This window comes from Lotus japonicus, chromosome 5, assembly GCF_012489685.1.
Source record: "Lotus japonicus ecotype B-129 chromosome 5, LjGifu_v1.2".
Lineage (NCBI taxonomy): Eukaryota > Viridiplantae > Streptophyta > Magnoliopsida > Fabales > Fabaceae > Lotus > Lotus japonicus.
Window position 1 is genome coordinate 24761753 of NC_080045.1, and position 27615 is coordinate 24789367.

Sequence of the window (27615 nt, forward strand, 5' to 3'; positions counted from 1 at the left end):
GGCCGCGAGCTCCAAGGAGGAAGGGGGAGAAGAGAATTTTGTCGTTTCTTGCCCGATCGTCGCACAGTCAGTTGCTATACGTAGGCCTTGAGGTACTGATGCTATTCCTTACCTCTGATCGTAAATTCTGTCGCTTTTCTCCATGTCTTTCTGTGCTCAAAGTTTGGGGCAAAATGTCCGATAGCTTTGATTTTTCTTTTCAACTATCTTCCCCACTAACCCAAAATGCTATAATCACTGTCGGATCGTTCGGATTTTCACCGAGTCGTCGTAGATCTGAAAAACGGACTAAAAACCCTTTTTCTTCACATGTGCTTACTTTCTTATCAAAAAGTAGCAACCAAGCTTAGTGCCCTTGAGATTAAGTTTTATAAACGTCGTTGTGAACAACCCCATCAATTTTGTTTTTCAGAATTCCAACTTTGAGTTTTTGGTCATTAATTCTTGACCAAAATACCCCTGTTCTAGTTTTCGACCCGATAATTTTTCTGAGAGTTTCCTTGGCCTAGATATCGCCTAAGAATACCTAGGAATTAAACTAGATCGAAGAAAAAGTTCGGAAACCCTATTTTCTAAAGTGGCCGAAACTTAGTGTTATGGTGCCTTGTCCAAAAATAATTTTTGGGTCAGTATGGCCTGAGCTATAACGTAGCTCTTTCAATTGTCTAAATTTTGGCTTTGGTTTCGTGTCATTCCGAGTTCTGTAGCTCGAGTTATGCGCGTTTTAGCGAACGAAGTCTCCGTTGTCCGTTCGTGCCTAAATGCCGAATTCTAGAGCTTCGAAAGCTTCTTTTCGGGTTTTGATAGTGTTATTAGTTGTATTGTTTCTTAGCGACTAAGCAATGATACTTTGCTTAAGGTTTGGAACGAGTTGAGCTGAGGAAAGAGACTTTGGCGCAATTGGTGAGGTTTCACAACTGCGGAGGACGCCCGGGGAACTTGCTGAGTTTGGGAGCTTTATTTTGGATTGGACTGGGATGTTGAGCTTGGATGGAGAAATTGGCTAAGGTAAGGGTAACTCAGTTTTAGCGTGTCTTTGAGTCTTGCCTGCTTTTATCGCACTGCCTGCGTTTGAGATGAAGATGTTTATCTTGATTTGCATTGGGTTATGACTATTGTGCTGAACTGGGAAAATGTTTTTTGGAGGCTTCAGCCGAGTGAACTTATTGAGACGTGTGTCTCCGTTTTCTGAGAGGCTTCGACCGTTTACTGGTTTCCGTCATTATTGTTTTCTAGTGGATAGGACATGATTATGTTTTATAGTACTGAATTATTGTTTCATCGCTCAATAGAGCTTGATGTGTTTGTGCGAATGTTGTGATTATGAATAACATGTGATTATGTTAATTTGATTATTGAATTTGAGATTGTTGTTTGAGTGACCACTGAGTTGGATGAGATGTTTTGACTTGCTTGAAGTGGCGGTGGAGTGGATATTTTCACATGACTGTCCCGTCTTTCGAGGCGTTATCAAGTGGTAGTGGAGTGGATATTTTCACATGACTATCCCGTCTTTCGAGGCGTTACTTAGTGGTAGTGGAGTGAATATTTTCACATGACTATCTCGTCTTTCGAGGCGTTACTTAGTGGTAGTGGAGTGAGTAATTTCACATGACTATCCCGTCTTTCGAGGCGTTACTTAGTGACAGTGGAGTGGATATTTTCACAGGACTGTCCCATCCTTCGAGACGTTATCAAGTGGCAGTGGAGTGGATATTTTCACATGACTGTCCCGTCTTGCGAGACGTTATTGTTTGATTGATATTGTTGAGGTTATTGATATCCGAGTTGATTATATTGTTGAGGTTGTTGATATGTGATTTGATATTATATTGTTGAGGTTATTGATATCTGATTTTATGTTATATTGCTGAGGTTGTTGATATCTGATTTGATATTGTATTGTTGAGGTTATTGATATCTGATTTGATGTTATATTGCTGAGGTTGTTGATGTCTGATTTGATGTTATATTGTTGAGATTGTCGATATTTGAATTGATGTTATATTGTTGAGGTTGTTGATATCTGATTTGATGTTATATTGTTGATTTTATTGTTATCTGATTTAAACCTAGGGTGTTAAGTTGTGGATATCTGAGTAAATATATGTTGTTAAGTTGTTGATATCTGAGTTAAAAACATATCGTTGATTTTGTTGATATGCTGATATATGATTTGATTTCATGCTGGTAGATATACGATGTCATCTATCCTGAATTAAATTGGTAGCTTACTTACCATGCATGTATTAGATTTGAATAACATGTTTTTCTCTTTTATATGTGGTAGTTGTATGGAGTTAACCATTTCTATTTGCTACTTGTTGTTTGGGCGCTTAACGCTATTAGGCAATGGAGAATCTTCGATGGAGCTTAACCTTCGTACGAGTCTGAGTGAAGAACTTGAAGAACTGTGGATGATTCGAAGAATATAGTCGGGTGTAGGGCTAGAGCCTTGGGTTAGAGAGCTTACCGTTATTGGTTTAAGCTTGCATAATGATTTTAGAAATTTATTTTTGGGATTTCGGATACTCGCCTTGTTCAAGGTTTGACAGTTGGGAGTATGCATGACATGTTTTGGAAATACTTTGAAAAGAAAAAAATATACGCATGTTTATAAATCCTTTTGAAAAACATTGCATATTTATTTTATCAGATTGTGACCGTAATCCCTGAAATTCGGGGTGTTACAGAAAGCACGTACAAGGAATAGGGGACATCATTCATATTTGTAACAGAGCCACGTCGACACAAAAGCTTTTGACTTTCCCTTCACTATATCATCGAAAATCATTTGTTGTCATGTCAAATTGGTTATGTTTAAAATTCTGAATTTATACAACAAATTGGTTCCATGCCTTAGCTGCAAATCTCGAATCCAGTAGGGGTGTACAAGACCCGACCCTACCCGCCAACCCGTCCTGGCCCAAGCCTTTAGGGCCGGGTTGAACCCGGCTCGATCATCAAAAGAGATTGGGTTCGGGTTGATCTTCGAGTTACCCAACTTCGGGTAGGGTCGGGTTCGGGTTGACACTCGGGTCACCCGACCCGTCCCACATATATATTTTATAAAATTTTAATTTGTTATAATGATGAAAATGTGATACATGGTGCTCAAATTTATCTTACCATGTAGATGAGATTAAAATGTTTAACATCTACCTTATGAATTAAATAATCGTTGGTCAAACTATGGACACTTTCATGCTCTAACAAGAGAAAATCGTGTGTGTGTATTATGCATATGTGAGACAAGTGAAGAAATGATCAAACAAAATGTAAACATCTCAAGTACAATAGATTATGAAAGAATTAGATTCTTTCAAGTTATTTCTTCTAAAAAATAGTTTCAACTTATAACTCTTTTAGTATGTTATTATCTTTAAATTTTACAATTAATATCAAATAGTCTTAAACTTATTGTCCATCGGGCCAACCCGGTCCCGTCCTACATAGACCCGTTCTAAATTGAACCCGCATAATGTCGGGTTGTTTCGGGTCTAGGGACGGGTTAGGGTATATGAATTGGCCCGATCAACATTTAGGGTCGGGTTAGGGTTAAATAAAACCCGTCCCAACCCGTCCCTTGTACACCCATAGAATCCAGTACAGTGAAGAAAAGTGAATGAAGGAAGAAGCCATGCCCATATTCTCCGGTGGTGAGATTTGAAAAGTGAATGAATGTATGCTATAAATTTTGCTGTGGAGGATTGGTCCCTTAGAGTTGTCCGCTAATGATTACAAGCATCTTGAAGAAGGAGGAAAATGAATTCATGGACAATGGTGGCGGGCTGGCGGCGTTGCGTTGCCAAACAAGGAGAAAAAGGAAATTGAAAACGAGGAAGAAAGTAGAAACAATCAGAGGGTCATGTGATGGCTAATAACTAATAAGTATTAATCATAGCCATTAGTTTTTAAAGAAATGAATGGTTATGATTAGGAGTAACTTTAGAGAGTTACTATTTGAGTAAATGGAGCCCTTCTCATTTATTTTTAAGGGTAAAATATATTTATACTTATCATATTTACAATTTTCTAAAAAAATACTAATCATATTTACTTAAATAGGCTAGTCTGTAAGGCTTATAAGACTTGTTGAATGGTCTGAACCTAACCTTTTAAACTAAATAGGCTTTTTAAAAAGCCTAAGCCTTGCCTATTTACCAATTTGGTCTGGCCTGGTTTGGGCCTGTGGTAGGCTAGGCTATAGACCCCTACGAACGACCTAGCCTATTCCCACCCCTAGATTCGATGACAACTTTTATGTCAACAAAAACAAACATGAGGAGTGTTGTGGAACTTACCACCATATTGGAATATTGGTGTAACGTTGTGTAGATAAAATCAGATATCCTAGCCTCATCAGAAGTTCAAAAATCTTTGTTCCTTCTGCGTAGCTGCTTCCAAATAATGTTTTAGAAATTGCATCACGACTCATATCCTGAAGGGAAGGCCAAACATCAATCTCACACGTTCCATTTGACGATGAAAACATGATTCCTTTCCATTTGCTAATCATATCATGGCAGCTTTCAACAAATGCTGGCAGCATACCCTATTAATTAGGAAAGAAGAGAGAAAATTAAGAACTAATTTGATGACAAAATTAAGTGCTAGAATATAAAGCAATATAGAAATAAATTAATAACCTTACTTTCAAATTTTCTAAGTGGAATGCTGGGTTGATAATCTTTCGATGTTTAGCCCATTTCTTACCCTCATAACTTGCTAGACCGGTCATAAAATACTTAGCAATTGGATTATTTAGCTTTTGTTTGGGAAGTCATTCATCTTGCTAAGCACTTCTTTGATTTCCACTGGATCCGTGATGACCACGTGTAATTTTGTGCCATCCTAGAAAAATGAATTCTTTCCTGCACATCGATCATTTAATGCATATTTTAAAATCATGTTAGAACTGATTCAAAAGTAAAAATCAATTGGGTTTAATTGTGATGCACTATTGAAATCCAATAATACAATGTCATGTTGGAGAAATAATTAAATTCATTTTAAATAGTGATAAGTGCAGCTTCTGATGCGGTGAAGTGTAGGATGTTCCCGTCGACGTTCAAAGGCACGACGATGGCTTGGTTCACGACTTTGCCTCACGAATCTATCACGAACTTCCACGATTTCTCGTCGAAATTCCTTGTCCAGTTCTCCGCAAGCAAGATCAAGCAAGTTACGATTGATGATTTGTATAATGTTCGCCAGTTAGAAGGAGAAACTTTGAAGCAGTATGTGAGGCGGTACAATGCAGCATCTGTCAAGATCGAGGATTCGGAGCCGCAGGCCTGTGCGCGCGCATTTAAGAATGGACTGCAGTCGGGAAAACTGAATAGCAAGCTAAGTCGGAAGCGATCTCGTTCGATGACGGAAGTCCGCGCTCGGGCGAACACTTACATCCTGGATGAGGAAGACGACACGTTCAAAAGAAGGCGTGCAAAAGCGGAGAAAGATGGCGGTCAGAATGACATATCGCCGACAGGCAGGCAAAGTCAGGAGAAGGGTGAAAGTAGCAAGCGAAGGGATAAGAAAATCAAGCCATCAGAGAAGCTTGTGAAGGAACAACTCTATCCGAAGAAGGAAAACTTGAGCGCCGGCGCCCGTGGCAACAAACTGACTCTCGCCGACGAGAGGGATCAGGCAAAAACCCGAGCGCGCATTTGACAGAACTACTTCGGGAAGTAAAGGCAACACATGCAGTCGAAGAGGGCGAAAGGGAAGTTAATCCGCCACGAGTGGCTGTAGACAAAACTAAGTGGTGCGAGTATCATCGCTCGGCGGGCCACGACACTGGTGACTGCTTTACGTTGAAAAGTGATTGCGGCGAGCGCCAACAGGGGAATCGCTACAAGGGAAACCGCCAGCAGGATGATCGCAGAAGGGATGACCGCCGTTGGACACGACCAGCGGACAAGGAGGAGACATGGGCGACAAGGAAGAAAAGAGCCGAAGAAATCTTCAACAAGGATCTCGAACCGCCAGTTGGGACGATCAATACAATTGCAGGGGGCTTCAGCGGTGGCGGCGACACGCAAGCGGCGAGACGCGGGCATGTTAAGGCGGTGAGTTCAGTACAAGATTTTTCAATTCCATTTGGTTTCCAACATCCGAACATAGTGATATCGTCGGCAGACTTTGAAGGGTTTAAGACACATAAGGACGATCCCGTGGTGGTAATGGTGAGAATCAACAATTTCAATATGCGAAGGGTGCTTTTAGATCAGGGTAGTTCTGCAGATATCATCTATGGCGACACATTTGATCAATTGGGGTTGACAGACCAAGACCTGATGCCATACTCCGAGACTTTGGTAGGCTTTTCGAGGGAACAAGTTTGGGTGCGCGGCCACTTAGATTTGGACACAGTTTTTGGCGTTAATGAGAACGCAAAGCTCTTGCGCGTAAGGTATTTGGTTTTGCAGGTATTGGCGTCGTACAATGTCATCATTGGTCGGAACACGCGGAATCGCTTCTGCGCAGTGATATCAACAGCTCACCTAGCGGTGAAGTACCCGCTGACCTGCGGGAAGGTAGGAAAGATCGAGGTGGATCAACGGAGGGCGAGGGAATGCTACAACAACTGCCTGAGCTTGTATGGGAAGAAGGGAGCTGGCGCTGGGCATAGATGTCATGAGATTGAGATTTTGGAAGGCAATCAAGGTCAGCAGAGCATCCAGGGCCAAGGTCAGGGCGGCGCAATAAGACAGGGACGGTGGATCAGTGAAAGGTATGGGGGACCAAGAAGAAACCCGAATCAGAAGAGGCCGGATGGCAGGACAGGGAAAGATGTACAATTTACTGACGCTCATTCTGAGGAGCGTTGGGAAAACGTGATTGTGAACCTGAAGATGTATAAAGTCAGTAGAGGAGTACTGGTGATTGAGCCCAGGCTCACAGTTGATCAGGAAAGACGCTTGGAGAAGTTGGTGGGAGACAATTTTGACCTCTTCAATTGGAGTCAAAAGGACGCAGCACTCTGGAGGTAGCCCAGGTTCAAAAGAACGCAGCACTCTGGACCTCTTCATCGCTGCCTCTCGTACACGGGCTTCTTACCGAGTCTCGGATAGCAGATCGAACTCCATCGCCATATTAGCCTGATTCTCGCCCTCCAGGCGCGGCGTAGTTCTCCAAGACGAGTTATCGATCTCTACAAGTAGCATAGCATCCGCCCCGTAAGTCATTCTGAATGGAGTTTCCCTCGTGTTTGATTGCTCGGTGGTGTTGTAAGACCATAAAACTACTGTGAGCTCATCCAGCCATGCTCCACTAGCTTCATCCAGCCGCCGCTTCAAACCTCGCAAAATTACCTTGTTAGCTGACTCTACCTGTCCGTTTGTTTGCGGGTGTTCCACTGAGGCGAACCTCATTTGAATTCCCATCTCCTTGCAGAATTCTCGTGTTTGCTTGCTCATGAATTGGGTCCTGTTGTCAGATACTAACTCTCGTGGTACTCCAAATCTACAGATTATCCGTCGCTAGTAAAAATTGACAATTTTCGTCGAAGTAATCTTGGCAAGCGGCTCCGCCTCAATCCATTTTGTAAAGTAATCAACCGTCACGAGGATAAACTTCATTTGTGACCTAGCAACTGGAAAAAGTCCGACCAAATCCACTCCCACATGGCGAACGACCAAGGAGCGCTTATAGTTGTCAACTGTTCCGGCGGGGCCTTTATCAGATCAGCGAATACCTGACACTTGTTGCACCTCCGTGCAAATTCCATGCAATCCTTCCTTAACGTTAGCCAGTAAAATCCTGCTCTCAACCCCTTGCACGCCAAAGACCTTCCTCCCATGTGACTAGCACAGACCCCCTCGTGAACCTCAGACATGATGGCCTCATATTTCTCTAGGGGCAAACACCTCAGCAGGGGCGATGAGAATCCCCGCCGGAATAAGTGGTCATCGACGAGCGTGTAGTGGCTGGCCTCTCTCCTTTGTTCCTTCGTGTATTGTTCGACCTTGGCTGGGTCCCCAGCGAGTATGTCGCGTATAGATTCTATCCAGGTGGCCCCCACATCTACATAGCCAACCAGCTCTCCCTTGATGATGGGGCGTGCTAGTGTCTCTTGTATCACGCTCCGATTGTTTCCCGGCTTTTGAGTGCTTGCTAACTTGGCCAGGGCGTCCGCCCTTTGGTTCTGTGTCCTAGGGACATACTCCACAACAACTTCTTGAAGTCGGGCCATGAGATACCTTACACGCTCTAACTATTTGATCAAATTGGGCTCCTTTACCTGGAAGGCCCCCGTTACCTGGCTCACCACCAGCTGCGAGTCTGTCCTAATAAGCAAATTTTAGATTTTAACTTCGATCGCCAACTTGAGCCCGGCGATCAAAGCCTCATACTCCGCCTGATTGTTTGTAGCCTGAAATTCAAATTTCAAAGATTGTTCTAGGGAGAACTCCCCCGGCCCCTCAAGCGTAACTCCCGCGCCGCTGCCGCTGCTGTTGGAGGAGCCATCAACGAACAGGGTCCATTGAGTACTCACCCATTCACCGAAATCAGGAGTTAATTCCACAAAAGAATCCACTAGAGATTGAGCGCTCATAGTCCCACGCTTGTCATATTGTAACCCATATTCTCACAGCTCTACAGACCATGTGACCAACCTTCCTGACAAATCGGGCTTTTGCAGAACCTGTCTCAACGGCAGATCCATTCGCACCCTTACTGAAAAACTTTGGAAATAAGGCCTTAGTCGGCGAGCCGTCACCAAGACCGCCAACGCTGCTTTCTCGATCTTATGATACCTGACTTCCGCGCCTTAGTCGGCGAATAAGGTGTGACTTACAAAGTAAACTATCCTCTGCTCGTCGTTGATCTCTTGAAGGATGACGGAGCAAATCGCGTTGGCTCTTATAGCGAAATATAAGTGGAGTGGGGACCCTTGCTCTGGGCGAGACAGAACCGAATGGGTTGATAGGAGCTCTTTCAAACGAGTGAAAGCCTCTTCACATTCCGCTGTCCACTCGAACGTAGCATTTTTCCTAAGACACCTAAAAAAAGGAGCTGACCTGTCGCCCGACCGGGGGAGGAATCTTGACAGAGCCGCCACCCGCCCCGTCAGACGTTGTACTTCCTTCGCTGTGGTTGGACTTTTCATTTACTGAATCGCCTTGCACTTGTCGGGGTTGATCTCAATTCCTCTCGAAGTGATCATGAAGCCCAAAAACTTCCCACCTTGTATGCCAAACGAGCATTTCTCTGGGTTGAGTCGCATGTTGTGCTTGCGGATCTCTGCGAAAGCCTCTGATAGGTCTTGGTGATGGTCCACCCCCAAAGCTGATTTTACTATCATATCGTCTACGTAGACCTCCATGTTTTTTCCGATCTGTTTAGCAAAGACCCTATCCATCAACCTTTGATAAGTAGCACCGGCATTTTTCAAACCAAAAGGCATGGTTCGATAGCAATAGTTAACCCTAGCAGTCATGAACGCCGTCTTGTCTTCGTCTGACGGGTGCATCCGAATCTGATGATACCCCGAATAGGCGTCCATCAAGCTGAGTAACTCGTTCCTAGAGGCGCCATCGACCAATTTATCGATGTTGTGAAGGGGATAAGAATCTTTTGGGCAGGCCTTATCGAGATTAGTGTAGTCTACGCACATTCGCCACTTCCCATTCACCTTTTTCACCATTACGACATTTGCCACCCATGTTGGATACTTGACTTCTTTGATAAATTCTGCGGCTAGGAGTTTGTCGACTTCCAGTTATGCCGCCTTTCCTGTGTCGCCACCCATGCGACGCCGAAGTTGTGAGACCAGCTTAATGTTGGGATTCAGCGCGAGTCGGTGGCAGATGAAATTTAGGTCTGTTCCAGGCATGTCTTTACAGCTCCACGCGAAGAGGTCTAAATTTTCACCGAGCAACTTTCCCAGGCGCCCCTCCTGTTCGCTAGAAAGCTTGGTTCCGATCTTCAACACTCGATCGCCAAACTGTAACGCCTTAGTTTCTTCGATCGGTGTGGGTCTGTTTAGCCGTCCCTCGCCCCTTGGGTATACATTGTCATCTAGCGTTTCGATCTCGTAACAACGATGACCGACTGCCACGCTTTTCTTTCCGTACAGACGCAGGAAATTATTGTAACATTCCCTTGCCGTCTTTTGATCAACCTTAAGCTTTCCCATCTTCCCATTACCTAGCAGATATTTAACCGCCAGATGTACGGTTGAGATTACTGCACAAAGCCGGTTCAAGGTGTGTCTGTCGATGACTATGTTGTATGAGGCCATGACCTGCAACACGAGGTACCTAATCCTTAAAACTTTCACATTTCCTTCCTCAACGAAAATTCTGTCTAGGTCGATATAGCCCCGAACCATGACCTGCTCGCCGGCAAAACCTACAAGCGGTCCTGCATAAGGTGTCAAATCGCTGTCGGACAGCCCCATCTTGTCGAACGCATCCCCGTAAATGATATCCACTGAACTTCCCTAGTCTAGAAGCACTCGCCTGACATTAAAACTGTTTACCCTCAGCTGGACCACTATCGAATCGTCCTTGTAGGGTTTAACTCCGTCGAAGTCCGTCATCGAAATGGAAATGTCTGGATGCTCAAATCCAAAAGGAATCTCATGGACAGAGTTCACCACCCGCACGTACCTTTTTCTCGCCGCTTGGGTGTCGCCCCCGCCGCCAAATCCTCCGGCAATGGTGTTTATGGTTCCTGTTGGCGGTCCTAGGCTGTGTGTGAAAGTCTTATTTGAGTTTCGTTCCTCGATCGCCTGTGCATCCTTTTCCTGATTTCCCGTCGGTCCCCTGCGGTGATCGCCCTGCCTCTTCTCAACATCTCGCCGGTCACTGTGGCGAGGGTCGTCATACTGCCGGTCTTCTCGCTACGGTCGTCCCACTTTCGGTCATCATACTGACGATTGTCTTTCTGCTGATCACCTTTATTCCGGTCATCGAACTGACGATCCTCCCCTTGGCCATATCGCCTTGTGCTTCCCGCCTTTACCAATTTTTCTATTTCTCGCTTTAAAGTCCAGCAGTTGTCAGTGTCGTGCCCTATCAAACGGTGATACTCACACCACTTATTCGGATTTGTACATCGTGGCTTGTACTTCGGCATCTCAGGCTCATTTGCTGGGCCTGTCCCCTTGCCCCCTCGGAATGCATGTCCAAGGTTGGTGTTAAGCACCATGTCCGTTTCCTCACGACGTTGATAGCCTTGCGATTGCCAAGGGCGTCGACACTCATAATCTTCTCTTGGCGGATACAACTGCTCTCTAGTCGGTTTCACCATTGCCTTCGCCTTTTCCTCTTTGCGTCGGCTCCCGTCACCTCGCTCGCCCCCGTACCTATCCTTCCTCGAGTGTTTGATTGACATTCCGTCCTTTTCTATTTTCGCGCGCTTGCGTTTAAACGCATCATCTTCTTCATCCAGAATGTATGTGCTCGCCCGAGCGCGTACCTCCGCCATGGATTGAGCCGGCTTCCTACTCAACTTGTTGTTCAACTTCCCTGGCAGCAAACCGTTCTTGAAGGTCAGGGCATAAGAACGCGGCTCAACGTCCTCCATCTTCAAAGAAGTTGCGCTGTATCGCGCCATAAATTTCTTCAATGACTCGCCCTCTTGCTGGCGAATGTTGTACAAATCGTTGATCGTCACCTGCTGAACCTTGTTCGCAGAAAATTGCACCAGGAATTTTGAAGAAAAATCACGAAAATTCGAAATCGAGCCTCGTGGTAAAGTTTTGAACCACGCCATCGTCGTCGACTTGAATGTGGAAGGAAACATCCTGCATTTTACTACATCCGACGCTGCACTGATTACCATTTTTGTGTTGAAGTACAAGAGATGATCCTTAGGATCCGAGTCGCCACTGTACGGATCTAAGACTAACGTCTTCATATTATCTGGTATTACTGCCGCCTCTACCTCAGCAGAAAACGGACGGAACTCCGCCACTGTATCCGCCTCGCGAGAGCCATCATCCTGCTGCTCCCGACGGAAAAAATCGAGCTGCGCCTGCAAATGTGTGTTCCGTTGCTGAATATCACCGATACTACGCATCATCTGCCGCCATTCTCCCTGAGTAACCTGCAGAGGCGGATTCTGAGGTGAAAGCGATGGGCCAATGGAAGGCGAGGACGACTAAGATGGCGGAGGAGACGGAGGAGGCGGAGGAGAAGACGGAGGAGGTGGAACCGCTGGCTCCACCTGCGGTTCTGCTGCAAAGGAGGCGATTCGCGATGCACCTGCCGAATACGGCGTGGAGGTGAGATACGTCGTCGTCCCGGGGAATCGCCCTGTCTTCTGCGACGGGTTTCCATCTGTCAGGACGCTATCGGAAACTGTCTAAGCTTTAGAGAGACACTCATGGACTTGATCTCAAGTGCAAACGAGAAATTGAAGCCCAATCTACTTGAGCACGCAATCAACCCACGTGGTCGTGGGTTCGATCCCCACAGACGGCGCCAAATGTTCTCGTTAGAACATTACTAGGACTAGCAGTGCCTAGAGGGAGGGATGAATGCTTGAAGACGGAGAGAAGAAAAGAGAGTCGGAGGAGAGATTCTCTGAATTTCACTTGTTTATTTAGCAAATGAGTCAAAAGCCCTTACAATAAATAATCGCTACCTATTTATACCACTTGGGCCGCACCCAAACCCTACGAAGTGGCCAAGCACCCGCCATCTGGCGGGCGATCCCCGGGCGTTGCCCCTATAGGGCTCGCCCGATTCAATATCATCTAAATATTTCTCAAAAGATGAACTTATTTACACATAAGATGGGTAAGTAAACCAACAACTAACCTTGAATATTTCAGCTTATGTTATGGTCATATATGTTGGAGTTGGAGCATAATGAATTCAACTTTGGACCTGCCACTTAATACAAGGAAGAAGCAAAGTTGACCATTCTATATGTGTGAACTCTCACATCACATGCATCACACTCTCCCGCTGGGCATTGGAATATTGAATTTATGAATAGATTTATATTGAATAATAATTAGGGGGGGTGGGGGGCGTTAACTGCTATATAGATTCCTGACAGGAAGATAAAATAGAAAGAAATAAGAATAAGACAAATGATGAAAACGAAATTGGAGTATATAATTCAGAGTTGTATGGATCATGAACATTATTATAATATAAGGTACAATAATTTAGCAGACAAGGATTGTAAATGTGAAATTATTACTCAAAAGATGGGTAAAGTTACACTAATGATTAGTGTACACTGAATAATAGTAAATACCCAAACATCTTTGGTTTGTGAGGGTTGTGAATTGCCACAAATTGATTTTTAACCCCATAAATTAAATCATGAGTGTTTGACACCATGTGATGTTCACGAATCATTTTCACTAAAGTTATTTACGCACACCCAATTATACGGCGATGGCTATGGTGCCTCTAAAATTTAGAGGGCACAAGTGCATTCCCTAGCTACTTTTTAAGGTGAGATTATAAAATTATTCTTAATGTATATTTCAATCTTTAGAGATAAAAAAAATAAGATTAAAAAATGGATACTTAATCTTTTCAATGATTCAATCTCAACCATTTAATATTTTAATATTATATATATATCTATAATTAAAACTAGCTCAAACACTCGATGTACCGGCGATGTCCCTCTTATTTTGAGAGGGAGGCCTTTTGCCCAACTATACTTATAACATAGATAATTTAGACAATCCCTAATAATTATCAAAGTTACGTTGGGTAGGATAAGGAAATAGTTTCAAGAGATTCTTTCAAAAGGAAAGAACCTTTAATGCATTAACTATATATTAATTTGTGTGTATTATGCGCATAGAAATTAGTCCACTGTACTAATCTTTCTCATTATTAACCATTTTGCATAGGCAAACTTAAAAATGCTGGTTGTGTTTTAAACAGCAGCCATGCCCCCCTTATAGTGACCAATGGTAAGATGCTATGGTGCCATGTCATCTATTTGACTAGTAAATTTTTATGTTCTAAATTTGGGTCCCTAAACTTCTTAAGTTTTGCACTTTATCCCACAACTAAATCCCACCAGTTAATTTGACTCTAAATAAACCCTAAGTAAATCCCCAAATTTAGTAAATCTGTAATTACCTACAACTATTCCTCTCTCCCTTCGATGAACACAATGAGGACCATGAACATGAAGGATGCCCTCCACCCGAAAACGTTGCCAAGAGGTGATTCGTGCAGTAAGTTCAAAGAGGGGAGAACAGCACCTAAGTGGACTTAGGCTATATGATGTGATCTGGAAAAGCCTCAAGCAACTATAGGCCTTTCTTTAGTAATTGTAATTTCATATGCAATTTTCATATTCCCTAAATCTATATCCACGTGATATAGCAACACCGCTATATATTCCATCCCCTGCCATTAGTATAGCAGAAAAGAATATTAACAAGAAATTGTTTCTGTTTCCATCAGTATAGCAGACGATGATGGCACGAGGATCAAGCACAACGCACAGCGGGAAAGTATACGACGTCCTGGCAAAGAAGAAAATGAACACGACAGAAGCAGATGAAACACAGAGGAGGATTGAAGGAAGAATTAGGTTAATTTGCCCCAAATGAACTTAAAATGTTTAGAATTAATTTCAATTAAGTTAAAATCAATTTCAAAATCAGAAATATACATTCTGGAAAAAAACAATTGTGTTTTTTATATATGGTAAAATTTATAATAAAAATAGTTAAAGGATCAAATTATGAATTTTATAAGTTAAAATGACATGTCACACTGTTACACTTGGCACTCGTTGATTGGGTATGAGAGAAACAACATGGTAACCCCCTCTCACAAACCAACATGTAAAAGTTTGCCTTTTGCATATTGTTGCAGGAACCATGGAATTGAATTCAGGGAGTGAAAACAAGCAACTGAAATGATGTTGTAACCGAATGTCCTTATTATTGCTGTAATATTATGCTTTTATTGAATTCAATTGAGTTTCAATTAAAATGTGTTGTTTCAATTGGGTAAATTGAATTTTCGGTCCAACAAAATTTCTTTTCATATTTAAAGTTACAATCATAAGTTTTTATTTTCAATTTTGAAATCAAACTATTGTCAATGAAAGAAATACATAATCAATTTTCATCGTGCAGCGCACGGGTAAAAAACTCCAGGGTTTCAAAATTATTATTTTATAACAAACCCTAGAAATATAGAATCAATTTTCGCCGTGCAGCGCACGGATAAAATGACCCAACTCATGCTATCCCTGATTTTTGTAAAGAAACTTTGAAATCTCTTCTTCTGTACAATCATATATTGTGAAAATATATGATTTTGGTAGAGTAGCATTAGTTTAATATATGAATGTGGAATGTATGAATGTGGAGTGTACAATAACCTTCTGAGTTTTTGCATGGATAATTATTTGTCCACATCTTTGAGGTGGAAAGAGGTGGAGGATGAGAGAGATAGAAAGAAAAGAAAAAGTAAGAGAGAGAAAGTATAAGATATGATAAATGATGAGAGAGGAGAGAGATAGAAATAAAAATAGGTAAAAATGAAGTGTATAACAAATGAGGTGTGTATATATCATTACTCGTAGTATAATATCAACAAACAATGTAGACATGACTCAAGCAACGCACAATGCAGGGGAATTGTTCAATCTTAAATCATGCAAAAACATATGAAGGAACTTAATTCTCATTATATTACAATTCATCATCCCAAAATTTATATTATATTAGAATAAATTAATATGTTTATTACAATAGCAAACTTCGCCGTGCAGCGCATGAGTGGAAAGTACTAATCAATACTTAAAGGTAAACTGAGAACGTAATATGGACCCCATTGAAAGATTCTAAATTTGAAACTTCTTCACGTAAAAGAGATTAAGCTTGAATATTTCGGATTTGGATCCTCTCCATCGAGCTTCTCTCCATCCAAATCTGAGCCATTGATTTGGAAACTTAAAGGATTGGATCAATTTAAGAAGAGAGAAAAAAAAATGAATTGTATTTAAAGGCTTGAATCAATTTAAGAAGATCGAGAGAGAAAACATGAACTAATCCTCACCTTTAAAATTCAAAATCAATGGCTCAGATTTTGGATAGAGAGGGGATGGAGAGAAGCTGGATGGAGAGGATCCAAATCCGAATATTTCAGATAACACCAATACTATATATTTATCAAAGTACTAAAAAAAATACTATATATTTATCTAAAAAAACTTATTTTAAATGTAATTAGTACATTTAAAACTATGGGTAGCTAAACTCATTTACATGTAAACCTTTTGACAACATTGATCTAAAAAGTAATATCGATTTTGTGTTGGCCACAACTACAGTAGCTATGGATGTTGAAAGTGAACAAAGGCCACTGAAACTTTACTTCATACCATACCTTGCAGCCGGGCACATGATCCCTCTGTGTGGCATAGCCATACTCTTTGCCTCCCGCGGCCAACATGTTACCATCATCACCACTCCCTCCAATACCACCACCATCGACTCCTCCCTCCCTAACCTCCACCTCCACACTGTTCCTTTCCCCTCCCGCCAAGTTGGCCTCCCGGACGGCATTGAAAGCTTCTCCTCCTCGGCAGACCTCCAAACCACCTTCAAGGTCCACCAAGGCATCAAACTACTCCGAGAACCCATCCAACTCTTCATGGAGCACCACCCGGCCGATTGCGTCGTCGCCGACTACTGCTTCCCATGGATGGATGACCTCACAACTGAGCTTCAAATCCCAAGACTATCCTTCAACCCCTCCCCTCTCTTTGTTCTATGCGCCATGAGAGCAAAGAGAGGATCCTCCTCTTTCCTCATTAGCGGCCTGCCTCACGGTGACATCCAGGGGCGTAGCCAGGATTTTCACGCCGGGGGGACTATAGATCAAACAAATGATTTATATATGCATGTTTCATGTTTGGTAATACTTAAAAAAAATTATAGTGGAAAAAATAATATAAAATTGCTTTTGTCGACTATCATTTTGCCTTAGCGTGATTTTTATTGTATATCCAAACATTCACAATTATTAAAAAGATTTTTTTCCCTCATGAACATAACAATATGTTTGGATACGAATCACATTTTTCGTTAAGTATGTTAAGGGAGAAAAATTCACCTTAATTTTTTTTTATCTTTTTTAAAAAAATCAGGTAAACGTAATAAAGTATGTTATGAGTGTGAAAACGTAATTAATGAAAATGTAGAAATGTGATAGTTTTTCTATTTCAATTTTGTGTTGAAACACAAGAATTACAAAACTTTTCACATACAAATCTAATATTTTACACATTTTATCAAATTTCATTATATCAAATATAATTTTTTCAATTGATATTTTTATAAATAAAAGAAATATATAATTAGTTTGAGTATAAAAGATACCAACAAAAAACTGTGTTTGTTATCTAAAAAAATAAGAGAAAATAACACATAATAATTAATATAAAATATTTATCATAATGATCAATGATGTTATTTCAAAAAAAATGATGTTAATAATTAAATGTATAAATAACTTAAAACATCAATTAAAGTACAAGAGTCGCACCTAGTTTAGTGGTAATTTATTCTCACAGTGTTCTTTTGGGAATGGGTTCGACTCCCATTCAAAACAGTTGTCAATTTTCACATAAAACAGGGGAAGCAAGATTCGAACACGGGAACCATAGACTAAAGGCAATAGTGCTTGCCACTGGACCACCATGTGATTTATGATTCATACTGACTTTTATTTTATATTATCGTTTACGGGGGTGCTAGAAAAAAAATTTACAAAGTATCGCTAAGAAAAATTAAAATTCACGGGGGTGCGGAGCACCGGTAAGCCACCCCGGTGGCTCCGCCCCTGGTGACATCGCGCTCAACGCCTCCCCGCCAGAGGCGTTGACCGCATGTGTGGAGCCACTGCTGAGGAAGGAGCTGAAAAGCCATGGCGTGTTAATCAACAGTTTCGTGGAGCTCGACGGACATGAGTACGTCAAACACTACGAGAAAACCACAGGCGGCCACAAGGCTTGGCTCCTTGGTCCCGCGTCTCTGGTACGCGGGACCGCTAAGGAAAAAGCAGAGAGGGGTCATGAAAAGAGTGTGGTGAGCACGGATGAGTTGTTGAGTTGGCTGAGCACCAAGAAACCCAGCTCGGTCCTCTACGTTTGCTTCGGAAGCATGTGTAGTTTCTCCAACGAACAGCTTCACGAGATGGCGTGTGGGATTGAAGCGTCCAGCGTGGAGTTCGTGTGGGTGGTTCCGGCGGAGAAGAGAGGGAAGGAGGAGAAGTCGAAGTGGTTGCCGGAGGGGTTTGAAGAGAAGGGGGTGATCTTGAGGGGGTGGGCACCGCAGCTGCTGATCCTCGGCCACCCTTCTGTGGGCGCGTTCTTGACGCACTGTGGTTCGAACTCGGCGTTGGAGGCGGTTAGCGCGGGGGTTCCGATCATCACATGGCCGGTGCTGGGGGACCAGTTTTACACGGAGAAGCTGATGACGGAGGTGCGGGGGGTTGGGGTGGAGGTGGGTGCGGAGGAGTGGAGCATGGGTGGTGGGAGGAGGGAGAGGGAGAGGGTGATCATCAGCAGAGATAAGATTGAGAAGGCTGTTAGGAGGTTGATGGGCGGTGGTGAGGAAGCGGAGCAAATCAGACGCCGTGTTCATGAGCTGGGGAACTTGGCTAATGCCGCTGTTCAACCAGGGGGCTCATCCTACCATACCAGAACTTGACGGCGTTGATTGCTCATCTCAAAACATTGAGAGACTCTAACTCTGTCTCTAGCTCTATGCCACCACTTCATTAATGTGTTGTTTTTGTTGGAATAATAATGGGTTATTTTACCAAATGGTGATTAGTGAAGTACTGCATACATGTCTAATTTATTTTAAATAAATAATGATATATTCACATCTCACTTTATCTTTCATTTCATATCTACTTGTTTTTCTTTCTATATTTCATATTTTTTCTTATCACATTACACATCATATCTCTTAATCTCTCTTCTATAAAGGTGGAGAGGTGCGTATTGACCATTTTCCTTAAACAAAGTGTGTTCTCAAGTTTTTATAACCTGCAACTTAAAACACATATAGAACTATAGTGTTTTTGGCGAAGATTGTTCTTGTGTTTGAGACATGAATGAATCGATTTTTTAGTTTATATAGACATATTTAACCTGCTAAAAGCACTATTTGTAGAGATTTTTACTTGATGAAATTAAGAAATTAATAAAGATGAACATTCAATAAAACAACACCACAAATATACAACAGTCTAGGAATAAGGCTTTCAAAGTAATTCATTCAGAGTACCCTACAGATTATAAAGAGGCTTCAAGGTGTTGGTATACTTGGGATGTAAAATAATGTGGAAATAAGAGTTATAACTTATATCAGGTACCCAATATCCATTTCATATATTCATCAAAAAGTCTCTCTTATGATGCATGTATAATTAATTAATTTTAGGCTTAATACATCAGAAGGTCCCTGTAATTATAAAGGGAATCAGTTCCAGGGCCTGAAAAATTTTCGCATCAAATTGGGTCCCTAAGAAAATTTTTTTAATTCAATTAAGGCCAAATCTCAATTTTGTCCTAGTCATCAGTGACACCTGGCTTTTATAATTTTTTTTTAATTAAAAAATATTAAAAAAATAATTTTTAATACCAAGTCATCAAAATAATCAGAAAAAAAAAATTAAAAATCTTAATAAAAACTTAATCTAATAATATAATCTAAACATAATCTAATTATTACCAAACCCAAATCTTTCCCCAAATTGAATTGACCTTGTGCAATTTTGTTTCATTACATGAAAAAGAAAACAGGGGAAAAGCAGGGGAAGAAAACTGCACAAAATTGCCCTCACCACCGTTGAAGAGCAGACCTTCACCACTCAAATCTGAGTAATCAACTCTTATTTGCTTCCAATCCTACCAAACCCCATCATCTTCATCACCATAACCTTCTTCACACATTGAAACATATACAAATTTACCAACAAATCAAAGATCACGACGAACCAGAACCCTAAAATTAAAAAATTTCGACCAGAACCACCATTTTTAATTTCCAAAACCTAGGTTTAGAACCTAAAATTTTCTCTTCAAAATCTTCATCCCCAACATCACCAACATCCAGGAACACTCAATCACCACCTTGATGATCGCCGTCGCAAGGAGAAGGAGATCCAGTGGCCCTTGCTGTCGCCGCCGCTACTCCGCCACTGACCGCCGTCTCCGGTCGTCATCTCCGGCGACCTCCTTTTTCATAAAGGAAGGTACTTTCTTGAAGATCTTCCTCTCCTCTCTTTGAATCCGAGATCAGAACAAAGAAAGGAGCCTGAGAGAAGCTTGATTCTAACTTGAGTTTGAGGTTTCTGTATTGAGATTTCTTAGTTTGGGTTTTGGGTTGGAGATCCTGATTATGGGATTATTGGGTTAAGATTTCTGGGTTTGGGTTAAGAAGAAGAAGGTTGAGGAGGAAAAGATGAGAAAAAGAAGGAGGAGGAGGAGATGAGAAAAAAAAACGATGGATGAAAGAAGATGAGAATATCAGTCAGAATTATATTATTGGATTAGTTTAGGGTTGGAGATCCTGATTCTGGGATTATTAGGTTAAGATTAGAGAGTATTAGTGATTAGTTTAAGGTTTGTATTAAGTTTTTATTTTAAATTTATGATTTGGAATTAAAAAATTAAGTTTTGGAAATTTTTAATTAAAAAATAAATTAAAATGCCATGTGGAAAAGCTAAGTAGGCTAAAATTGAAGTCACATCACCGTCTGACACACTTTGTCCTTAATTGAATTAAAAAAAATGTCTTAGGGACCCAATTTGATGCGAAAATTTTTCAGGCCCTGAAACTGATTTCCTTTACAATTTCAGGGGCCTTCTGATGTATTAAGCCTTAATTTTATAAACATGGGGTTTTAAATGATGCATGTATAATTAATTTTTTAAAGAAAATAAAATTAATTTGCCATTATTTGAAGAATTTAATGGGTATACACTGTCTGTGTAAACAAAGTTTACACAGTCGCCCAATTGAATTCCGCCACATCAGCAAATATATTCTTGTTTTAATTAAAATTTAAGATGAAAGATATTATTTCACTTATATGACATGTTGTGATTGGTTGTCAGTGTAAAACTGTTTTACACTGACAGTGCATATCCATTAAACTCTTATTTGAATGATTGACTTTATACTTGATATCAATTGATCGAGGGAGAGAAAAACATAAAGGGTTGAAATATAGAATTGAAAAACGCATAAAGAAATAAAAAGATCAATTTTTTTTACCTTTGAGGAGGAAGCCTAGATGAGAAGCTTAACCCAAAAACTTTAAAGCAATTATGATGGTAACTCTCCAACTTATAAATCATTCAATTTGTTCCTAATTTAATAATGTGAGTCTCTTTTCTTATATTTTATTTCATCAAACACAACAAAGTTAATACAGTAAAGCTGAGAAAAATCAAATCTTTTTACCTTTTTTTTTTTTGTTACAAGGAGGGAAAAAACCCAAAAACAAGAAAGCCTAACTAGCCAGCATCAAAGCTGGGACTGGAACCAATGTCTCTAGCAAGAATAGAGTGACATTCACCAAATGGGCTATCAAAGCTGTGAGTCCCATACTGAAAGCCTAGACCAGTTTTGGCCAGATAATCCGCCAAAAGTTATTAGCAGTGCGCGGTGCATGCTGGAAAACCAAGTTGCCATGAGCTGCTTGCAGTTGGCGAATGCTCGTAGCTACCGGTTCATACCTGTGGGAGGTGATATCCGGCGACCAGAGCAAGTCCACCACTTCCGACGAGTCCGACTCCACAATTACATGTGCCATATCCAAACTCATTACGAGATCTACTGCCGTAGCCACCGCAAGGAGCTCACTAAGAAAGATGTTCTCCGTTGCCATCCGACCAAGGTTCCTACTGAAACCTTTAACCCACTTACCCTCAGAATCTCTAATGACGCCGCCGCAGCTAGAGACCAGATCAGCGTTGACAGCTCCGTCGACATTGCCTTTCACCCAACCCGCATCTGGTTTGACCCATCCCTCATCTCGGTAGAATGAAGGAGAGCTGTCAAAAGGACCCCGCGGCTGGCCGTGAATGTTCGATAGAGAAGAGCCAAGAGCAGCGGAAGTTGCAGTGTGCTCCAAGCCTAGGGACTTTAGGAGAGTCCAAATACGAGCAGAACTGAACGGGATCTGGTTAAAAACCCAATCATTCCTCATGCGCCAGATTGCTGAGAGAGCCGAAGCGAAGAACCTAGGCCAATCAACACCGTTACTCCCTTGCACTTGCACTGTTATATTCCTGGACAACCACCCTTCCCAGCTATCACCAAAGAAAGCATGATTTCTCCCACCTAGCCGCGCTGTATCCCAGAAGGGAGAAACCACACTACAATCACGAAAAAGATGAATATATTCTTCTGAAGAGCTAAGGCAAAATGGGCATAAGTCACTGTCACTTATATGCCGTCTCACGCGAGTAGCGTTGGTGAGGACTCCACCGTTGCAAAGCTTCCAAAGGAACACCCGAATGCTTGAGGGCCCTTAACTTTCCAGACCGCCTTCCAGATCGCTTCCTCGTTCCTGTTGGGATGGTTTCCTGCAATAAGCTCATAGGCTGATTTAGTCGAGAAGGTACCCGATGGAGTGCCAGCCCAGAAGATTTCATCCACCTCCTCAATATCACGGATGGCATGAAAAGATACAATTTCGTGTACTATGTGATCAGGCAGTAAATCAGCAAACAAATCCATTCTCCAACCGCTGCCCATGACGTAGAAGCTGGAAACTGGTAACTCGAGAACCTCCTGGGGAATGTCTCGAGTAGCTAGGGTGTGAAGGATATGCCCGGACATGATCCAATTGTCCAGCCAAAACCGAATGCTAGAGTCATTACCCACTTGCCATCTGCAACCGGCAACGAACCTGTCCCAAACGGTCCTGATCCCCCGCTAGAGCAAGGATTCCCTATTGCATTGCTTAACCGTGGGCAGAATACCATTCCCACAACCGTACTTGCCCTTCAACGCTCGAACCCAAAGAGAGCTGGGTTGGTGGATAAGGCCCCAACCAACCTTCATGATCATGGCTTCGTTGAAGTCGGAGGTACGACGAAAACCAAGACCTCCCTGCAACTTAGGGCTACACACCGTATCCCAATTTACTTGGCTCACCTTCCGCAATCCATTGTCAGCGCCCCACACAAATTTCCGTTGGAGCTGGTCAAGTTTCTCACAAACGCCTTTGGGGATCAGCATTGTCTGCATGCAGTAAGAGGGGAGGGCAGCCACCACGAACTTAGTCAAAGTAACTCTCCCCGCAAGGCTGAGGGAGGAAGCCTTCCAAGAGGAGAGACGCTTCTGAGTTCTCTCTAGAATGAAATCGTAGGTAGCCTTTGTAGGAGCTTTATGTAACAGAGGAACTCCAAGATATTTACCAAGATTGGTCGTAAGGCGGATCCCAGCGGAAGAACTAATATCATTCGCTAACCCACGAGAAACATTCTCAGAGACTAATAACCGAGACTTGTCTTTGCTAACCTTTTGACCGGATGCCGAGCAAAAATCATCCAAACACTTCATCATAACCTGCATTTGGGAAGTCGACGCCTCTCCAAAGAGAAGGAGGTCATCCGCAAAGAAGAGATGAGTAATCGGGGGGCCATTCTTAGACAAACAGATCGGTCGCCACCTTGAGTTATCCACCTCCTGCTGAATGTGGTGTGCTAAGCGCTCCATGCATAGGATAAAGAGGTAGGGGGAGAGGGGGTCTCCCTGACGAATACCCCTTGAAGGAGAGAAGCTCTCAGTTTTGCTCCCGTTAAATAAGACCTGGAAAGAACTGAGAGACACACAATTTATAATCAAATCACAAAAATTGGGATCTAGACCCACCTCCAAGAGAGTATCTCTTAAGAAGTTCCAATCAACTCTATCATAAGCTTTTTCCAAGTCTATCTTCATGGCCACCCAACCTTTCTTCCGCTTGAGGTACCTCATGGAATGAAAGACTTCTTGAGCAACAATGATATTGTCAGAGCTCTGTCTACTTGGGATAAAGCTGCATTGGTTAGGAGAAATCAAATCCCCAAGAACTCCTTTCAGCCGGTTAGCTATTGCTTTTGTCAGGGTTTTATAAATAACATTACAAAGCCCAATGGGCCTATATTGAGATATAAGATGAGGCTTCTCAATTTTGGGGATCAGTACAATGAGAGTATCATTCACCTCTTTTATTTTACCTGGGTGCTGCATACAATCTTGGATAAAATGAACCACAGAAGAACCAATAATATCCCATTGAGATTGAAAGAACAAGGGGTTGAGACCATCTGGGCCTGGGGCTTTCATGGCTCCCATACTAAAGATCGCAGCTTTAATATCATCATGATGTCAAGAATTTTCTCCCTTGGCAGCTGTGGGAAAGCGTTTCTACCGTGATAGAGAGGACCAGGGCCTGAACTAGTATATAGCTCTTTAAAAAACTCACGTACCATAAAGCGAAGCTCTTCCGGATCCGTGATGCTCGTACCATCCCCGTTATCCAAAGCTTCAATTTTATTTCGCTTACGACGGACCATGGTAGCTGTGTGAAAGAAGCGAGTGTTCTTATCCCCATGGTTGAGCCAATTAACTCGTGACTTTTGCCGCCATAATAACTCTTCCTGAATCAACACTGACTGGTATTCATTCCACAAACGTCTTTGTAATTTCTCAAGGTATGGGACCTGGGCCATGCGAAGCTTGTTATTGATCCCCTCCGGCCTACGCATGAGTCGACGCTTTCGCCTGCCAATTTCACCAAAAACGTGGTGATTCCAAGAAGTTGCTTCATCTCGAAATGTCTCTGAAGCCGTAACCCAGGTACCCTCTCCTTGCCAAGAATCCTTAACTAGACGCGGGAAATCATTATGGGTTAACAAGGTTGCCAAGAAACGAAATGGTCTTTGGGAAGAATCCTGTAAAGTAGCTCCCAACTGAGTAAGGAGAGGCTTGTGATCCGACTTCAGCCTTGGGAGATGAAAGATTGAAGCCTCAGGGAAGGCCACAATGCTCCTATCATTACCCCAATCAATCCTTTCCTTGACACCCCGACCCTCCCAAGTGAAGGGGGGCCTTTGAAGCCAAGGTCGGAGATAGCACAATCAGTAATACAATCACTAAATTTCCTCATTGCCACGGCGTTAGGAGGCCCGCCACCCACCTTGTCTGAAGCATGAAGATATGCATTAAAATCCCATATGACCATCCAGGGCTCGGAAATGGTAGATGCAAGACGTCGAAGTTCTCTCCAAAGGAAGTCCCTAACAGAAATATTAGGACTTCCATACACGAAGGTAACTAGAAGGCTTGGCAAATTAGCTGAAGTGGTGATGCGGGCATGGATGAATTGGCGATGAGAAGACATGACCTCAACTTTTCCATACTGCTTTGACCACAACAACCAGATGCCTCCAGAAAAACCTTCCGCTTCAACCACAAAAGAACCGTCGAAACCAATAGTTTTCATAATCAACGGTAGTTTGGTTGCACTTACTCTTGGCTCAAATATAGCCAAACAAGAAACATGATGTCGGAAAACAATATCTTTAAGAAGAAGAGGTACTCCTTTAGCAGCAGCTCCCCTAATGTTCTAGCTAAAGATGTTGTACATCATAAAAAACCAATTCGGATAAGAATAGAGTGAGACTCTTAAGAGACCCTACGACTTCTAGGAGACATGCTCCTATCACGTTCCCTTGGGGTAGCAACAAATTTCCCACTTGGAGATTGTTTTGTTGAACGGGAGCCTGGAGAACTATCTCCATGAACAGTACCGCCATGGACTCGATTTGAGGCTCCATGCAATTTACGAGCTTTGTTTTTTGCAACTCTAACTGACCCATGGCCCACCTTGCCTAGACCATATGACGGCGTTGAAGATCCTATGTTGACGTCAGTCGTGGACTCATTATTGACAGCATCAATATTAGGGCTAGAGTGAAGAGGAGCAGCAACGGAGGTAGTGGGCCCAGCGTTGACTGCACTTTCCGAGGCAATCTCTGGATCTGTACAAGTTCCTTGAATTCCACCACACAATGATGGGTCTTGATTATTTGACTGAGTGGGGGCCACTGGAGGTGGAGTAATTGTCTCATCATTAGAGGGAATATTGCGCTCCATCAAAACGATTTTTGGTTTTGGAAATTTCACGTGATTTTCGACAACTGGCTCCTTGATTCCAGAATAACCGTTACCTCCTTGATTAGTGTCAACTTCCATGTCGTCTAGGGCAGAGAACCGTGAGCTGCCGCTCCTGCCGCCGGTTGATCGTGGAGGTATGCTTTTCCCGCCCTGGTTCTTGGGATTATTTCTATTGTTGGGCCTTGAAGGTCGCTTTGCAATCATCCATGGCCCAAAATCATCTTCCTGATTACCAGAACTCGGCCCTGGTTGGGCAGCATGCACGGTGGAACCCTGCAAGTTTGCTTCAGTTTGCCTGCTTGGACAGGATTCCTTCTTGTGGCCAAATTTACCACAGTCAAAGCAAATCAAATTCAAGCCTTCGTATTCGATTCTAAACTCCTCACCTTCAAAGATAAACTTGGAGACAAGGGTCTTCCTGAGGTCTACTTCCACACAAATCCTCGCGAATTTGGCACGTTCTGTGGCTGGTCCCGGTTGGCCTTTGCCTGCCATGGTCTTCCAGGTGTGGTCATCCACCTTGACAAACCTCCCCACGTTCTTGCCAATCTCATGCAACACTTCTTGATCTCCTCACGAATCTTTTTACCTTTGCGGAGGAAGCCGAAATGGAAGGGGCCCTTCGCCATTATGATTTCAAAATGCCGGTTTCAAAATGGTGAATAAAGACAGAAAATGAAAGCTCCAAAAATTCCATGATGTGTGAAGGAAAAATAACAGTCAAATAATCAAAACATTGAACTTAAAACGTACAAAGAAATAAAAAGTTCAGTTTTTTTTTTCAAACAATAAAAATTATTTATTAATAAAAAAACTTTGAGAACAAGACTCTCTCAAGTGAGTAAAAGTAACAATTCCCCTCCAATTTTTTTTTTGGTCAAGGGTTAATGTAGTATCATTAAACCCGCAAGGGTGAAAAGTGGAGCTATGTGTCTCCAAACTATACCAATCGCTTGCCTGAAAGCAAGGAAGCAGACAGGTCAACAAGAGCAAGGCCTACATAACAATGGAACACTATGAGTTTACCAGCTTGTTGCCAACAAATAATACTCTACACCTCTAGCAGGGTAGGCATAAGACAAGGTAGTAGTAAATTAAATGAGGGCCAGGGTGTTATAAAGCTAAAAACACACCTGACCTCCAGCAAAAGTAGCAACTACCCAAAATCTAATAAAGACTATGATGAACTCACAGAAATGCTACTGGTTTATTGAAGAAAACAGAGACTCAATCCTCAAGAACTGAGGTTGAATTCTCAGGACTTACACAGAAGAATCAAGAACACTAACAAGAACCCTAACCTCTGGAATTCGAGATCCAGAATCTCCCAAACAACTACCCAGTCAATAACTGCTCTAACAGAATGAGCAGTTCCCTATTTATACAAATAATAGAACTAACTATAACAGAATAACATGACATCAGCAATTACAACTGTCAACAACTTGTATTTAGAAGTAACTAAC

General features: G+C 42.3%; 2 protein-coding genes and 1 pseudogene across 2 annotated transcripts; 2 read left to right on the forward strand and 1 right to left on the reverse strand.

The window, feature by feature from the left end:
- The first annotated feature begins 5085 nt into the window (after positions 1-5085).
- Positions 5086-6995, forward strand: LOC130719364 (uncharacterized). The gene is made up of 2 exons (XM_057569989.1): positions 5086-5649; positions 5847-6995. The coding sequence occupies exons 1-2, from the start codon at positions 5086-5088 to the stop codon at positions 6993-6995; spliced, it is 1713 nt and encodes a 570-aa protein (XP_057425972.1).
- A 9261-nt stretch (positions 6996-16256) lies between these two features.
- LOC130719365 (probable UDP-glucosyl transferase 73B6) lies at positions 16257-18744 on the forward strand (annotated as a pseudogene).
- A 5568-nt stretch (positions 18745-24312) lies between these two features.
- On the reverse strand, positions 24313-25475 carry LOC130719367 (uncharacterized). Its single transcript, XM_057569990.1, has 2 exons — positions 25032-25475; positions 24313-24924 (listed from the first exon to the last, which is right to left on the reverse strand). The coding sequence occupies exons 1-2, from the start codon at positions 25473-25475 to the stop codon at positions 24313-24315; spliced, it is 1056 nt and encodes a 351-aa protein (XP_057425973.1).
- Positions 25476-27615: the final 2140 nt, after the last annotated feature.